This window comes from Eptatretus burgeri, chromosome 2, assembly GCF_056783735.1.
Source record: "Eptatretus burgeri isolate ZD-2024b chromosome 2, Ebu_testis_v1, whole genome shotgun sequence".
Taxonomy (NCBI): domain Eukaryota; kingdom Metazoa; phylum Chordata; class Myxini; order Myxiniformes; family Myxinidae; genus Eptatretus; species Eptatretus burgeri.
This window is the reverse complement of record NC_140962.1, coordinates 71,625,329-71,642,850: the sequence shown is the minus strand read 5'-3', so window position 1 is coordinate 71,642,850 and position 17,522 is coordinate 71,625,329. Positions and strand designations below refer to the sequence as shown.

At 39.9% G+C, this 17,522-nt stretch overlaps 2 protein-coding genes across 5 annotated transcripts in view; one reads left to right on the top strand and one right to left on the bottom strand.

Annotated features, from left to right (window-relative positions):
- Positions 1–2,143, top strand: part of LOC147032287 (BCL2/adenovirus E1B 19 kDa protein-interacting protein 3-like) — a 46,014-nt gene extending 43,871 nt beyond the window's left edge. For all 4 annotated transcript variants that reach the window (XM_085869747.1, XM_085869748.1, XM_085869746.1 and 1 more), the window contains one exon: positions 623–2,143. In XM_085869747.1, the coding sequence (XP_085725873.1) occupies positions 623–671 (49 nt within the window). In that variant the 3' untranslated portion in view covers positions 672–2,143. The remainder of the gene's footprint in view (positions 1–622) is intronic.
- A 589-nt stretch (positions 2,144–2,732) lies between these two features.
- LOC147032286 (myosin regulatory light chain 2, atrial isoform-like) lies at positions 2,733–11,462 on the bottom strand. Its single transcript, XM_085869749.1, has 7 exons — positions 11,260–11,462; positions 9,810–9,869; positions 5,897–5,972; positions 4,852–4,956; positions 4,667–4,745; positions 4,518–4,566; positions 2,733–2,977 (listed from the first exon to the last, which is right to left on the bottom strand). Exons 1-7 carry the CDS (start codon positions 11,260–11,262, stop codon positions 2,885–2,887), a joined length of 465 nt encoding a protein of 154 aa, XP_085725875.1. The 5' UTR covers positions 11,263–11,462; the 3' UTR covers positions 2,733–2,884.
- Positions 11,463–17,522: the final 6,060 nt, after the last annotated feature.

Below are 17,522 nucleotides of genomic sequence, written 5' to 3'. Positions count from 1 at the left end.
TGGAATACCACTTCATTGATGACATCATTATTATTACTCTGTATAACCACATGGGGAGTTGATGGCATATGCCAAGTTTCAATTTTTTTTCATTGAGTGGTTTTGGAGAAAATGTCCAATTTTTTTTCCTTTAATCCAATATGGCTGCCATATCATGTGATCTATGATGTCATGGTTAGCAATAAAATATTCTACATGAGGAGTCACTCCAATTTAAAGGTTCACATCGATTGTACAAGTGTTTGCAGAGAAAAACGTTTTTAAAGTGAAAATATGTACACACACACACACACACACACACACACACACACACACACACACACACACACACACACACACACACACACACACACACACACACACACACACACACACACACACACACACACACACACACAAGTCTCGCATTCCCTTCGGGGTGAGACTTGCACTCTGGGATACTAGTTTAGTGTCATTACCACTTGGCCACTACCGAACCTGTTAAACATTTAACCCAAGACAAGTATAAAGCATGGTTCCACTGAGTAATTCTGAAAACTGTTACTGTCTATTATTGTTGTTATTTGTACATATTGTAGGGATAAAGTAATTTGTTTTTCTTTTCTCCACCCTGTTCCACAAGGATGTTGCTGGGCAGGAAGCTTGCAGCAAGTTCCTCACACAACCCATGATTTCTCTTTTCTTCTTGTCCCTCCTGTCCCTCCCTTCCGCTAAACTAGACTGGATTGCTTTAAATCTCGTTTTTTTTTCCATGCTGATGAGCGCAAGTGCAAACATTGACTATTTGCTAAGCTTTTATGTTGTCACATGACCTTAAACTTCCTTTGAAAGTGATGTATGATCAATCATCATCATTAGTGTACAATACTCTTTAAAGTGGCCGGCCAAAGCAGTCACTTGACAAGGGTTGTACTGGGTGGTTTGCCGTTTCCTTTCCAGCAGTCGGTCATGACAGGAATTTGTAATTTGTTCAGCGTTCCGGCAATAAATCACCTACTCATCGCGAAAGACACGACCGTGGGAACTTTGAAGTCCACCGATGCTAGATAGAGTTCTTCTTCAACTTTGTCCTTCCGAGAAACGACACACACATGGCGATGGCTCACCCTGCCTGCGAACTACCAGGAAGACAGTTTATAGCTGGGCTAAGATTCAAACCACGGCTAGACAGCTGAAAGGCAATTGCGTATACCTCTAGGAGTCTCGGCTATCCTTCCAGCATAGATTTATGGATCGAATACTTTTATTTTGCTGTCTGTTCTCCTTTTTGTGTTTTCTTTTCATTTAACGTTTAAAAATGAAAATAGTTTTGAAACCAAAGTGGGGAAAAAAACATTGAAACTGCAACTCAAGGAATTTTGCTTATGAGTCCAAATAAATTATTTTGGAACAATGCAATACCATTGTTAAGCTTTGGATGTTTCATTCAAACATTTTATTTTTGTTTGTTTTACATTGAGCCTATTGTGATTGATCCAAACTTGTTCATAACTTGTGGCAAATATAAACGCTCGTTTCTTGTAAAGGTAGTCGTGTGAAAATATGCACGAGTGATTAATTCTGATATTGGTGATTGAATTAACCTTTAGCATGAAGGGAGTTCACTCCTCGTGCAACGACTTTCGGTTTGTTTGTGGACTCGTTAAAATTGTTTAAAACGTCATTAAAGCATCTCACACATACCTTTTCTATCTTGTGACAGTGTAGGCCATGTAAACATGCTTAACTCAAATTTTCACTTCCCTTGCTCATTTCCAAATTGAGCCCCTTAGTTCATGTTGTGCAAGTATCAAATTGATGAAATCTTTCTGAAGTCTATTTTTTCCTCTTGAATAACTACTTTCTTCATCTCTTTAAACCTCCTCCAACATTGTCTTTTCATGATCTTTCTGGACATTCGGAGGACAGGAACTTGAGGAAGGGAAGCTACATAGTGAGAAAACAATTTCCTCTGAAACTCTGATATTTAACCTTGTAAAGAATTGGCATTTCACCACCACCATTGGTAACACTACTATCAAAAGTAAAGAAAAGGTGGTTTAAATAATTATGCTATAGTATTATTGCTGTTTCAGTGTCATTTGACATCGTTCATCGTTTCAGCTTTGTTGTGCCATTTCAATTAAAGTTCTTCTGAAATACACGAGCTGAAATTGTTTTATACCATTGGTTCAGTACTGGGGTGGATTGAAAGACTTGTCGGGAGAGATGTGTGTGCATCCAATTGAATGTCAGGAATGTGGGGAAAATTTTCTTGATGCTCCATCATTTTTGACAAAATAACAAAACAGCTGTTATGAAAGCTTATTTTGTTAGATGACATTTATCTAGGCATATAATGTGGATTAAACTATTACATCAGCAATGAGAATGGCCTAGAGGTACACACATTTGCCTCCAAGCTGTCGAGCCTGGGTTTTAATCAAGACCTAGCTATAAACTATTCTGGTGTTTCACAGGCAGGGTGATTCATCGATGTGTGTGTGCGCCGTCCCTCAGATGAACATTTAAGTGGGTGTCCCATTTTTCCAGCATTCGTTATTGGACTTTAAAGATGCCATGGTGTCCTTCACGAAGGGTATGTGACCCTGGCCAAATTCCAAATTCCTGCCATAACCAGCTCAGGGCATTGCATCAGTGGCACAGCCATGCCTTCAGCCAATGATGCTACCCCACAGCCTTGTGCTGCATTCAAATGAAGAAGAAGAAGAAGCAACAATGAGAATTCAAAGTATGATTGTGCAAAATTTATTGCACAAATCCCCCAGCAATTTCCATCATTCATTGTGTGATTGTTGTGAGTTATTGCCTCTAATTGTAATCTTCTGATGGTCTAGGTAATAGGTGTGGTAGAGTTGACTGATGGTTGTGGGTACAGCAACTCCTACTCGTCCCCGTGAGTGATTGTGTAGCAGAGGGAACGGTAGTCCAGTTGGCCATCTGCTCTAATGGGAGAGGTTTTCACCATCTGCTCAACCTAAGGACGGGATGTAAAGTGAAGAATGACTTTAAACAAAAATACAAAATTGAGAGTTATGTAAGAACAAGAGTACAGTGGATCACAATTTAATCCAATTGATGTGCAGTGTCTTTAATTGTCAAAAGCACATGAAATTCAACTCAAAAGGATGATGGAGGTTAGAGCTTAGAAAGAATAATCAAAAGGCTGGAGATAACATATAATCACTTGGAGCAATCAACAACTGATAAAACAGTTTTTTTTTGTTTTTTTTTTGTTTTTTTTACCTTATCTGGAATATTCCAGATAAGGAATTGTGATCATGCACTGTCCGCCCGTCCATCTCCTATTTTAACTTCTTCGGTCAAACCGCTGGGCCAACCTGGTTGAAATTTGGCAACAACATTCTGCTCTTGACTGATGGGGATTGCAAAACTTGCTCTGGTCACATGACTAAGTAGGTTAAAATGGTGGACTTAGTAAATTCCTTGAAAAATCTTCTTCTCCAGACCCACCAGTTCGAGTGTTACCAAGTTTGGGTTACAACATTAGACCAGGGTCCATTTCAACTACAGGTCAAGTGGTCCTATTTTTATTATTTTATTTGGAGTTATAGTGTACAAGTCCAAGGACATTAAATGTTTTGGACACCGAAATGCCATACTATTATGCACATGAAAATTAAATTTGAAATCTTACACCACGACCTAAATCCTACATCTTCACTTCCCTCACTCCCCATCTCTTCACAGACTTCTCTTTTCGCCCCGTTCTTCCCTGGCCCTGCTCTGTTTTGTCACGAGTGTGAGCTATCCCAGACTTTTTTTTCTCCCCAAACTTCTCTATCCTTGCTGCATTTAACATTTCCATACTTTCTCTAATTCTCACATTTTATAACCATCTTTTTCTCCACGTGTATTTTTTCTAATGAAATAAGGGAGAAGAGGTGGTAGGAGGAATGGCGTCAGATATATATATATATATATATATTGATCGCAAAACTGTTGAAGAAAGGATTGGTGGAATCAGAACGAGGAGACAGATACAGGAAGTCAGTTCCACAAATGAGAGAATACTATGATGAAGGAATGGAGGTGAGCATTTGGTTTAATTGTGATCACCTTGATTAAGGGCATCAAGGTGTATGGTTGTGTGAGCATATGTATAATCTGAATGCTTGTTTCAAACGCTTTTGGAGTACAGTATAGTAGATGCTGAAATAATTTTTCAAATCTTTTACTTTTCCTAAAAGATTTTTTTTTTCCCTTGAATTCCTAAAAAATACATTTTTGTATCCTCCACCCTCTTTGTCCTGTAATAAATTGGTGGCTTATTTGTGAAGATATTATTTTCAGGTAATTCCTTGTTCTTTATACGAGTGATTCTATCATATTACAAGTAAAATAATTCCCCTTTTTTTTTTTTAAAAGGAAAAGTTTAAAGATCAGCTTTTTGTAAATTGAAAGAAGATTAAATATAAATTTTACTGAAATATTATTTAATGAAAGGTGTTAACAAAATGATGACGAGTAATTGGAGGGTCAAGAAAGAACGTCACCTCTTCAGGAGAAAACTTGGCCGCCCACTTGGTTAAATACACTTTGAACCTGTGGAAAGGACAAATTAAACTCTTTTCTATCTGCAGTAGTTCTTAATTAGAAAGACATAAATTGGCTGTAATATCAAAAGAAAAAGAAAGTATCTCACTCCTCAAATTTGATGCTGCCCTTTCCTTCATCATCAAACATTTGGAAAGCCTGCAACAGCACATCCTCTGGGTCGGTGCCTGTTACATACATAGAGTCATTAATATAAGTTATTAAATCATTGAGTCATTCATCAATACTTTGGAAAGCTGCAACAAGTTCCTGAAGTTCAGAGAAAGTACGAACCGCAGAGCTTGGAACCAAAGAGATCAAGAAAAACCTCGAAGTTGAGTGGTCCATGTGCCTCCATCAGCATCTCATCCAGCTCCTGATCCTTCACTCCAGTTTTCCCTACATATATGACACGAGGGGTAGTTATCCTTGATCCTAATATAATAATGGAGGCCCATACACTTGACACAGCTTCAAGGCATTAACAAGAAGTCGAGAAATGTTTCAAGGCAAGAAACAATCATGGACATATTGCCACTCCATCGCAGGATACCTAAATGAAGGTGCGGGGATAACTCGCCTCTTCATGAAGGACACGTGAGATCTTTAAAGTTCACCGACTAATGCCGACAGATGGGACATCCCGTTTAACGTCCATCTGAGGGACGGCACACACATTGATGAATCTCCCTTCCGTATTACCTCACCTAATCCCCCACGGAGGAATAAGCGAGGTGAGGGACTTAGTGAGGTAGGGGATAAGCATTTTCGAATTTTTTTTTAAATGCTGAAATGCTTAATCCCCCATGGGGGATTCGGTAAGGTAATACGGTACCTGCGAAACTCTAGGATGAGTATATAGCCAAATTAGATTTGAACCCAGGCGAGACAGTTCAGAGGCGTGTGCATACCTCTCGACTATCCTACTAGGCCTGATCCAAAATCGCTAATTTGAAGTTCAGTAAAGATACTTGGGCACGGGGGAAGTTATTTGGCCTATCATGCCTTTGTGGTATTCATGTTGATTCCTTCTACTGCATGGTGAGCTCATTATAATTGATATATCCTCTAATAGGTAGTTTGGTGTTAGTACGCAATGGTCTAATTGAAAAAAATCATGGGATTTTAAAGTCCAAAAGCTAAATATAGACTGGGCAGCAGGCTGTACATCCCCATCTGAAGGAGGAAGTTTTAGAATTTATAAGTATATGGGCAAATATTATAAAAACCATGCTATCTCGCTGACATTCTCAAAGGTTTTGAGTTAATTCAATGAAATAGATTTGGCATTATGGATTAGATTGTACAATTTGTTGGTTTATATTTTGACTGTGCTCACCAATTGCTACAAATGTCTGCCGCAGATCGCTTCTGTCGATAACTCCGTCGCGGTTGTTATCCATGATGGTGAAAACCTGGTGGACATTGGAAAGACGTAGCGGTATGACAAGATTAGAATGGGTGAGGATTGCATTAAGGTAGAAATGATATAACAAGTAACTTCAGAAGACATCATTTGGCCCCTCATTCATGTGTTTTATCCATCTTATATATTATTTCCGAGTTTGTGGTTTCGTGTCGCGCTATCTTCGACTTTGTTCTGCGCTCGAGTAACGTGATATTCGGCTTACATTATCTCAAAGACTCATATGAGGTTACATTATCTCATATGAGGTGCATGGTACAAAAAAGTAAATAAAATGGTTCTGAAACAGTGAAATCGTATTCCACTTACTGCATGAAAGTAAAATTACTACTGATACTCTGCATCAGTTCTTTTCTCAAACACACCCACCCCAAAATGTCGCGCAGAGCACGGGTTATGCTAGTGTCCTATTAATTTATCTACTGATTATATTGACACTTTTTTTTTCTTTTTTTTTATCATTCACAGGCTCCATTTAAATAGCACCTCCATGTCTCACTTGATGTATTTGTAGGGTCTTTGTGGCAGTGTTACAAGCTCAAGAGGCTACTCTTGTGAAATATTGTAGGATCTGTTAATCTTCATGACTACAAATGTGACAGCAAACTTTTAAGGACCATATATTTAATGAAAAAGCACCCATTACCTGCCTTATAGCGCAACAGCTGGTCATTGTCTTTGTTTTTGTTCAAAATATAGGGTCATGGAAGAGCAAGGTGATGTAGGGTAGAGGGACAACAAACTAAGAGTTGGGTCCTGAGACAGACAGACAGGGAACTAGTAAGAGAATGAACGAACAGGAAAATAAAAATAAACAAGGAGAAGAGGGGAAGAAACATAACTTGCAAGTAAGAGCTTGGGATTGGTTAAGAGGGGGGAAATGTGGGTAAAGGTCCCAAGTAGAAGATAACATGAGATGGTGGTGTGCTGCTGACCTGAATCCTTGGAGAAAAGCGTGGGATTAAACTGACTTTAGAAGTTGGTTCCAAAAGTGGGAGAAACGATGAACAAAAGAGTAGGGATGAGCATTTACCCTGGTATTTTCAAGGTTACCAAGGAGGGGTTACTGGAAGAATCCATTGGGACCATACTCTCTGCAGAGCGTTAGTGCTGCCTAAGCAGTCTCCTTGGCTATTGGGTACAATCCTGGACAGGTCGCTACTCTGACACCAGCAAGCTGGCACTCATTTTGCCAACCTCGGAAGGATGACGGAGTCAACCCCACCTGGTATTAATTCAACAGCCGAGGGGGGTTTGAACTCAGGATCCAAGCCCACCACCCTAACCATTAAGCCAACACCAGGCATACTGGAAGAATATGATTGTGTAAACTAGAAAAGAAGGCAGTAGAAAACAGAGAGAACAGCAATATATGCAATGAGAAAGCAGCAGGCCTTGTGTTTATGCTTTTTTATTTTAAAGATTGCAATGCTTTTGAGAGATTTAGACTCTACAGTGTCAAGGACAAAGGTATGAAGCTAGGGCCCCAACCCCTGGGAGAAAAGGAGTACTCCATCGACCGATATGGACAGCAAGCTCTACATACCCATCAGAGGGAATGTGACCTTGTAGGCCGTGAAAAGTTCAGGGTTACCAAAGAATACTTGTCACAATGGAGAATACCCTGTCTGCGGCTGACTTTGCTGGCTACCATTGATATATGGTCTGCCCAAAAGAGGTTGTCACTGAGGGTGAGACCCAGTTCAAGGGATTGAATGTTTTCAAATGGCTGATAAAGGAAGCAGATACATCAGTTTGTTAGCTGATCCTTCCAGAGAGACTGAGTGAGAGTATGAGATTTGCCCAGATTGAATGACATGTTCCATGTCCATGTGTCATATCAGCATCTAATCCATTCCAGGCTAGCAGAAAGGAAAGCAGCTGTTGCCAGCCTGTGTTTGGGATCTGGGAGTATCATACGGCTAAATGCGGAATGATCTGTAAAGAGGTTTTCAAGTGTATCAGAGTTATTAGTTAGTTATGTATTATCTATATGATCAGGAATCAAATTCGACCAAGAGGCTGCCTTGAGGCACTCCAGTCTCCACTGGAAGAGGAGGAGCCACATTCATATTGTGTCTCCAAATCTACTGCATTTGAGGGTCAAACCACTGAGTCACTGACAAAGAGGAAGGCATACTATCATTTGATATCACAACAGCTTCAGTGTTAATTGAAAACGAGTTAGTTTTGCCAGCTGAGGGCATGTTTGGTAACGTGATGCACTGTTGACACTGGAAAATTTAAATCACAAGGATTATGAATGCCTATAATGAGCGGAATGCATTCCCTTGTTTTGAATATAGCTATACTGTACTGGATACTGTATAGCCTATTGGCATTTTATTTTTATTGTATAACCCCATGTCAAAGGAATACTGCGTAACCTCAAAACATAAACCAACTTTAGACCCTCAATTGATGACAAAAATTTTTTTCTGGTACTCTCTTTGGCCTAAAGGGATTCGAAGGACTCGATGTGTGTACCAGACCCTTTATCATTTTCCCTCGTAGCATAAATAAGAGGCTAAGCTAATGGAGCAGGAAATTATGCATACTTGTGGCTATGAATATGTAATTTGTTGGAAGCTATTCACTTTCAGTGGTTGAAGCTTTGTAAAATGTACAGCAAGTTTTAAATAAGATGCAAAGTCACACATTTGCTTAACAGGGTTTGAATACAATAACTTGTCTTCTTTATTCAATTCGCTTTTGGGTTCCGATTGACGTAAAACAGAATGTCACAAACTTGGGGCCATGTAGTTATCATGTATGGAAACTTTGTACCCACCCTTCCCACCTCACAACACATCCCTTCCACACATACCACTTCCCTCCCCTTATTGGTCCTATCTTTTTCTCCACTCTGTTTCTCTCTCTTTATCTCCGCCACCGAAGGTGGATGGCGGTTATGTTTTCATGCCGTGTCTGTCTGTCTATTTGTTTGTCTGTGAACAGGATATCTCAAAAAGTTGTGGACGGATTTGGACGAAACTTGGTGGACAGGTTGTTTTGGTGTGTGACAAGGACGAGTTGATTAGATTTTGGTGAAGATCTGGATCTGGATCGAGATACAAGAATTTTAAAGTGATTCTTAACCATTGAGAGATCGGGTCAAAATGATATATAGCAAGATATCTCGTAAAGTTGGGGACGGATTCGGATGAAACTTGGTGGACATGTTGGATGTGTCACAAGGAAGAATTGATTCAATTTTGGTGAAGATCCAAATCCGGATGCGGATCCGGATAAAAGAATAAAAAAAATAATTTTTTTTAAAAGTGATTCTTCAACATTGAGAGATGGGGCCAATAACCATATTTAGCATGCTATTTCAAAATGTTGTGGAGGGTTATGACAAAACGAGGTGGATGAGTTGTTGGGTAGGTGACAAGAGCAAGCAGATTCGATTTTGTTTCAAATCTGATTGACATAAAATATGTGGCCTAACAGTGGGATACAAATCCTAAACTGTTCAGCCTGGTGGAGGTATGTGCTCTACTGAGTGCTGGCCATTCTAGTACCATCTGCCCTTCTTTCCCTTTCCTAAATTAGGATCATCTCAATGAAAACCTTTCCCCAGTGCACACATAATAAATAGATAGGCCCTTGCACCTCCAATCAACATAACTTTCTCAAGAGTACACCATAAAACTTGATTTTTTATATTGTCCATGGAGGTCCTTGCACGATTAATACATAAACCACGAGGAGAGAGAAGGCACATCGAATACAGTGAACAGATTGATATAGAACAGGATTTGAACTGTAATGCAGACCATTTCATCAAATTTATTACATTTTATGAATAAATAAAAATACTTACATCTTTAAACTCCTTGATCTGAGCTTCTGTAAAATCAGCTTTTCCAAGTTCTTTCTTTCCCTGTAAAGTAAATGATACAATACGAGAGCTCACAGTTTAACCATTCATGCCAAATAAACTGAATACAACATAATATATGCGAAAATAAATATGAAAGTTGTCAGCAGTAAGTGAGGAAATCATTTGAAAAATGCAATTCAACAAACCAACTACTGTAAGTTTATGTAAATAGTATGGATGTGGACTTTTGAGGCCGTGCAGAATAGCAGAGGTACGGTATGATGACTTTTAATCCAAGGGTGGTTAACCTCGATTTTTATTTTGGCAGCTTTAAATCAGGTTTTGGCAGCTGGGATGTTTATTACCTCCACCACCCTCTCTGTTTGTTTGTCTGTTTGTGTGCAGGATATATCTAAAAGTTGTAGACGGATCAGGATGAAATTTTGTGGACAGGTTGGGTGTGGCACAAGGACGAACTGATTAGATTTTGGTGAAGATCCAGATCCAGATCTGACTACGAGAATTTTAAAAGTGATTCTTCACCACTGAGAGATAGGACCTAAACGATCTATAGCACGATATCTCAAAAATATAATGGGCCAATATGTTCTCATTGCGTGGCGGAGGTATGCACTCTACCGAGTGCCCTTCTAGTTGTTTATGAAATTGATTGTTTAATGATGGAGCATAACAGAAGGAATGATGAATCAATTCAAATGAGATATTTGTATTCAGATTGTGAAAGCATCGAAGGGTAATTGGAAAAGCAGAGGTGACTATTTCTGTTGGGCTCTAGGGGCAAAGCTTAGGCCAGCAGAGGTCCAAACAAGGTAACAGTGTTTCCTAAATTTGGTTAACCTGTCTAACTGTACTTCAGGTTACCCCAGCAAATCAGTGCACTTCTTAAAATATTCACTTTAAAAATTTTAACCGATGATTTATATGTGCTGCATCTTCCGCAGACCCTTGTACAGATAGACCCTCTGATCGTCAAGTTAAGCTTAACAACGACCCTAAAATGTACGTATATCACGTACTTTTGTACTTACATATCTTACAATAATTTCAAACAAACCAAAAGTACACAGAAAGAGCAGGAGGCCGATCTTACTAGACAGACCTCTGGTTGTGTATGCACCACCCGAATATGGTCTCAGCTATGATCATCCTATTTGTGGTCAATTCCATAATCGGCAACCCAAGCAATTTGGTGATTGTATAAAATACAACACGCAATTAATACTCAAACTACAAAACAAATGGGTTGACGATATAATGATTCAATAGTCATACACTTTTGTTATATCATATTGTATGTAGTTCCAGTATATTATAATTAAGATATGGAATAGTATTATTTATTGGTAATCTTTTTTTAAACACATTCATCCAACAATCAAAATGCGCATCATTTTAAATGTAGTTCGTCAACACGTATTTCAATGCTCACCATGGCTGGTCCTCAAGGTAGGTGATATGGAGACTGTGTGAGAGTTTAGTTGATTTGAGGGTAAGAGGGAATCGGGATGAGAAAGAGAAATGGTGTTCGGGATGGGATGGGAAGAGAGTGGAAGAGTAAAGAGAATAGTGGGTTTTATACACTGAGCGGGGGTCCTTAGAGACTGGCTAAACACGGTCATGGACTCAGAGCTGGACACGTCCATTAAAAGTTAAATCAAACATCACATCCGTTACAGCAACTTATCAATATGAACAGCCAAGATAAGGGAGAGCAGTGAATCATTTTATCATAAATCCTTACCATTAATGCAGTCTTCCAAGATAGGTTATAGCTTCCCAGGTAGCCTAACCACGGTATAATACAGGGCATTAAATGTGTGTAGTCGTCACACCTGTTATAATTGACTTCACTCAACTGTGCATTGCTAACTAGCTGTGTGAGCTATTTTGAATGGTTCAATCTGCCTGGTTTAAATGTCTGGTCTTATCGATGATTTCACGTTTCATGGCTGATTCCTTGGCACGTTCGACATCTTTAGTCATGTCCAATATTGTTTGCCCAATTTCATTGCTTCAAGATGTTTAAACAACCTGGTGAGCAGTTCAATTGCTTTCAGGTCAAGATGCTTAATCGATTGGAATCAAGTTACTTTAGTTCAAAACCTGCCTGGCTAATTTAAAGGACTCACAGATATCTTGCTGGTTTAAAAATTGGTTGGCCAAGTCGTTATATTTTGGCCCTTTCAACTACTGACTTTATATTTGGCTAGATCAAGTTATGATGGGTATAAAACCTGATTCATCATTACACCATTTGAAAGCCTTTATCCCTGAGCAGGGGTCAGCTTTTTGCAGGCTCCAATAATGGTACCCTTTCTTTTGGCAATGTTTTTACAGCCGGATGCCCTTCCTGACACCAACCCTTTAGTCGCCTTCGACCCTGCAGGGATAATTACCAGTATACTGGTGCTCATTTTGCCAACCTTTGGAAGGACGACAGGCTGAGTCAACCCCCCTGATGCTAACTCAGCAGCCAGCGGGGCTCGAACTCAGGACCCCAAGGATCCCAAGCCACCACCTTAACCACTGAGCCACACCAGGCTCATGGTATAAAACCTGATTACAGAAATGAAATATTTTCACCAGCTGACAAATTGATTGATTTGTTTCAAAACTGGACAAGGATTTCATTTCTTATTTGTATATCAATTAAATCTAGTGAAAATATATGTGTGTGTGAGAAAGAGAAAGATTGACTGAGCCCACAATCGAACGAGGACTCTCAAGCCAAGAGCAGCCATGCTTATTGCAGGCCCATTCTGGAACTGGCATTCCAGATTCCTAACCCTACATGGAAGTTAGTAATTCCATTCAATTTCCCCTCGAGACTCCACATTTTGCATCGACCGTCTCCTCCCATCATCTCCCTCTCCACCTGTCTCCACACCTCTCAAACACATCCCACGTTTATCATTTTGAATAAGAGGCAATCTGAGCTGCAGACATATAGTCATGTTTTGTTCACTATTCACACATGTACTTATTGTTAAATACAGTGATTGCAGTACTAGATTAGTCATTCATAGTAAAACAGTGTTTTCAAACAGACTCCAACTCAGACTCAATTTAAATGGTGTGTGTGTGTGTACAAAGCAAACTTATTGGGCTTTTCTTTGCTCAGAAACCTCTGCTCATTTCATTGCAAATAAACAAGAAATCTGACGTCAACACATAAGACTACGTTATCCATTCTCACCACCTGGCTGTCAATCATCCAATTGCACATTGGTTGAAGGTTTAATGCCTTTATTTCTTATCCAGTTGACAAGCTTTTAGCTGATCTATTAGTATTGTTATGGCTGAAGAAATTCGCAGAACAGCATAAAGGTCCGTAGTTCAGTTAGATCGATAAGTCTGTGTTCAGTTAGATTTCCCCACCGTTGTTTAATGGGATTTATTTGTGTTCACCGGGCTGTGACCCTTTGAGGTAGGTTTTTCTTTTTCTATCGTTATTTTGAACCAACCACATCTCCACCACAATTACAACAACCAACATCACTCCCCTTAACCACAACACCAAAGGTCCACGATCACGCACTATAAAGGTCCACGGACCCTGTCTGCCACTCTCGTCGATGAGAGTGGCCCTTTCCTTCCTTTTGAGTGAATCTTGTGGTGCCATGTCCTGACAAGTAAAAACTGCCTAGGTGACTGTACATTTATTAATTATATTCGGTCGTAGTGCTTTTCCTTTGCATACGTCACGTGATTGCTTTTGTTTGCCTGCATGCTTGACTGTATACGTGTAAGTGTAAAATAAATGTGCTTTGTTTGAATGTATCCTGTTCGTAGCATCCTCTTTCCCCTATTGAAATTGCCATCTTGCATCGCGGAATAAATAGTGGGGTTTCAAACACCCGTTAAATAGAATCGGATCCGGCAAGGTCGGTGATAATACCCGCTCGGTTATCACTGCAGAACGGAACGGACCGCTTAAGCGGTTCGTGTCCCAAGCCGACCTGCATTGAGGTACGGCTGCCCGGTTGGCTCCCCGCGCAGGTGCTTAGGTATATCGGATCCGGTGAGTGACCCTATCTTGCGCGGGGAGACAATTGGCACGGCCGTGGTGGGGTTGAAGACCCACCCGTGACAGGGTTCCAGCATTAGCTCCGGAAAGTCACGACTGAATTGTCCGTCCGGTGGGCGATGCGGTTGCGATTCGAGGTACGCATCCGATCACATGCCGACGGGCGCAAATTCGTAACAGTATTATTAGCATGCCTCCACGGGGCTGGTTTATACGATGTCCTAGAGGTATATGCACTTGTCTCTGAGCTGTCATGCCTGGGTTCCAATCTTGGCCCAGGTACACCATCATTCCATTGTTCTGCCGGCAGGGTGATGTGCCAATAAATGTCACATCCTGAGGATGGATATGAAATTGGACGTCCTGTCTGCTGGCATTAAATGGTGGACATTTTAAGATCCCATGGTGTCCTTTTTGAAGAGTAGGTGAGCTCTCATTAGCACCATGAACAAATTACAAATTCCTACTCGAACCTACAAGAGCTACTGCATCAGCGGCACAGCCCCCCTGATCCCACAGACAACGATGCTACTTGCAGCCTCGTGTTATGCAAGAAATAAAGAACAAGAAGATTCCTTCGCAGCTCAAGTTCGGAAGCTTTTTTTCGTGTTGTCTGTCCGTCCATTGTCGTATTTTTTGTTACCATGACAACTTGTGAATCATTGAAGAAATTTCAACCCACCTTGACATGTACAGATTGTAATTCAAAAATTAACTGGTTACATTTTGGGTTCAAAAGACTGATTCTCTCATGTGACCTTTAATCATGTGGAGTTGATAATTCAATGACAGAAGTAGCAGTCTGCATGGGTAGCACAAGTTAATAAAAACAAGAACAAAATGGTTGATTTATACACCGTGAAAGATGAAAAGGTTCCGATGTTTTGGGCTTTACCCAAAGCTTTGACAGAGGGTAAACCCCGAAACATCGGAACCTTTTCATCTTTCACGGTGTATAAATCAACCATTTTGTTATTGTTTTTACTTTAATCATGTGACCTTTGATGGAGATTAAACACAACAGTGGGTTGACATCTAACACCAGTAGAGGCTTGTCTAGATGCATTCGTGTGGAATTGTATTTTCTATCTTTATACTTCAATTTGAGAATAACTAAATAATCTTTCTTCCATTCCTACATTTTGACGATCAATCTGGATCTCATTACCAATGGTGCTGTTCAAAATGACAAGTGTAGTTTGATAATTTGTTCAAAATGATAATGACAAAAAAAAATCACTTTGTGTTGCTGAGAGTTGAGCACAAGCATATTCGTGTGACATCATGTCTTCAAACGTATTAAATCATCGTTATGTCTGAGCAATCTAGCCTGGGATTGAATCTCAACCCAGCTATAAACTGTCATCCTCATCTTTCGTAGGCAGGGTGAGGCATCATTGTGTGTACCAGCAGAAAATCCCATCAAAATGACTTTTCACACTATTCAGCCTTGAAAATTCGGTCTAAAACCAAAATAATGTACAAAACCTTCACTTATTATAAAAATTGCTCACCCGTTTATTTTGGCAGTAATTGACCAAAGAGCTTGATGTAAACATTGGCAAACCTTCATAGCAACGTTTTCAGGTGGAAAGTCCAACTCTTGCAGCTTGGTACCATGGTGCAGTCTTTTTCAAAACTAATCATTTATAGGATCTACAATTATATTTTGCAATTTGTTGGAACACATGAGGTCATAATCCTTTTGCTTCCACACCATCCTACTATATTGAATAAGACTTCTCTGTATATATGTAGACATCTGAAAATCATAGGAAAAAACAAACCCCAAGGATGGGCTGATCGCCACCAAATTTTGCATGCATACGTGTTGGTAGTACCTAGGGTCAGTTAATGGGCACAACCCACCCTTGCAGGGGGAAGAGACGACATGATTTTCACCTGTACACGTGCCACAGCACAAGTGGTTCACTGACCCGAGCTGCAGGCACAGGGGATTACTTAGCCATGACACAAACTATATTTGCCACACCTCCCCCAAGATGCTCCCAAAAGGAGCAGATGTTTCTCGTTTTAGAAAACTGCCAATTCAGAGTTGGGCATGCAGGGTGACTGTCAATTGGAAGTTAAGCTCATAAAACGACAAACAAACACAGAAAAAGCACGAGTTCATAGAACACCTTACTCCACACAGTTGAGAAAAATGACGTGGGAGAATTCTGAGCGGAAAAAAAAAATGTACTGGTCGAGATTACGGAAAATGCCGTAATATTTTGTGCAAGTACTGCTAAACGGAAGGTTTTTGAAAGTGCTAATAAGGTGATTTATGTTCTGATGTTCAGACGTATAATTCAAATAAAATAAAATAAAGATTTTAAAGGTTGAAGAAATATTTTTCCCAGAAGTTTATCGCAGTTGATGCAGCTTCTTTTACACCACCTTATTTAACGTGTTACATTAGTTATTCATGCCCGTTCCTTGTGTCCTTTATGATGTCCTCAAAAACATCAAGTCTCCTGTTTGGAATGATTTTCAATTTTGTTTGACTGCTAGACAGGCAGACAGACAGAAGAAAACAATTACCTCACTCCTCTCTGCACATGCGCGATCGAGACGAGATTCCGTACAATTTGTCAAATTCAAAGCACTTTCAAACTACAGGTTTGTTTTCTGATTAGTGTTTAAAATATAACATTCAATCTAAATAAATAGTTCCTCAATCATACAATGATGTTTGTCTGAAGACAGACAGACAAAGTAAACTGAGCTGCTTGCTTTTCGCTTTGCACGCATGGGGTAAAAATCATTTTTCGGCTTGCAATTCTTTCTGATTGCCATACATCAAAGTATGGCATATAAAACGTGCAGTTTCTATCTTGGGAATTTTGCTCCTCACAAAAAATTTTTTTCCCCCAAAACCTGTTTTTAATACGATACATAAGTGGAAGTTTTAAGAACTTGCACTCGTACTACTTATTCTTCTTTAATGGCCAAAATTATTCCCATGTTTTTGTGGGGTTAGCTGGGGGAAGCTTGGCCCATGTCTTTCACGAACTGGCTGGCCAGGCGCAACGCTCAACTAAGATTATGGCAGGAATTTGGGAGTTGTTCATGCTGCTGGCAATTGCTCACTTACTCTTCTTGAAGAACACTGTTGGATCTTCAACGTCCAACTACTGCCGGCAGATGGGATGCAGAGTTCAACGTCCATCCAAAGGACGGCAAATGCATTGATGAATCACCCTTCTTGTGAAACACCGGGATGAGTTTAATATAGCTGGGTCGGGATTCAAACCCAGGTGGGGTAGCTTAGAGGCGAGGGCACGTACCTCCAAGCCATCCTGCCAGCCCTAAGAATTGACATTTATATAATTTGGCAATTAAGACATTAACACAATGATTCTTTGGTTTAGAGGTCACTCAAGCACCAAATAAAGCAGGTTCAATGAGCAGGGGCTTAAGTCTATTTTTTACAATTACATCAAACTGGTAATCAACTGGAGATGATCAAATCAACTGGAGATGATTTATTCACAAAACAGGTAACCAAAACATCTAAGACAGTCACAAGTGCAAGGACTGAAAAAAGGGGTTTCCAGGCAGCTCTTCAAGCTTTCTATTGAATTACCTTAGTTACCATAATTTACAGGGTAAGTGAGATACTTTAAAAAAACTGCAATTTACAGACATTCCAAGCCATTTCT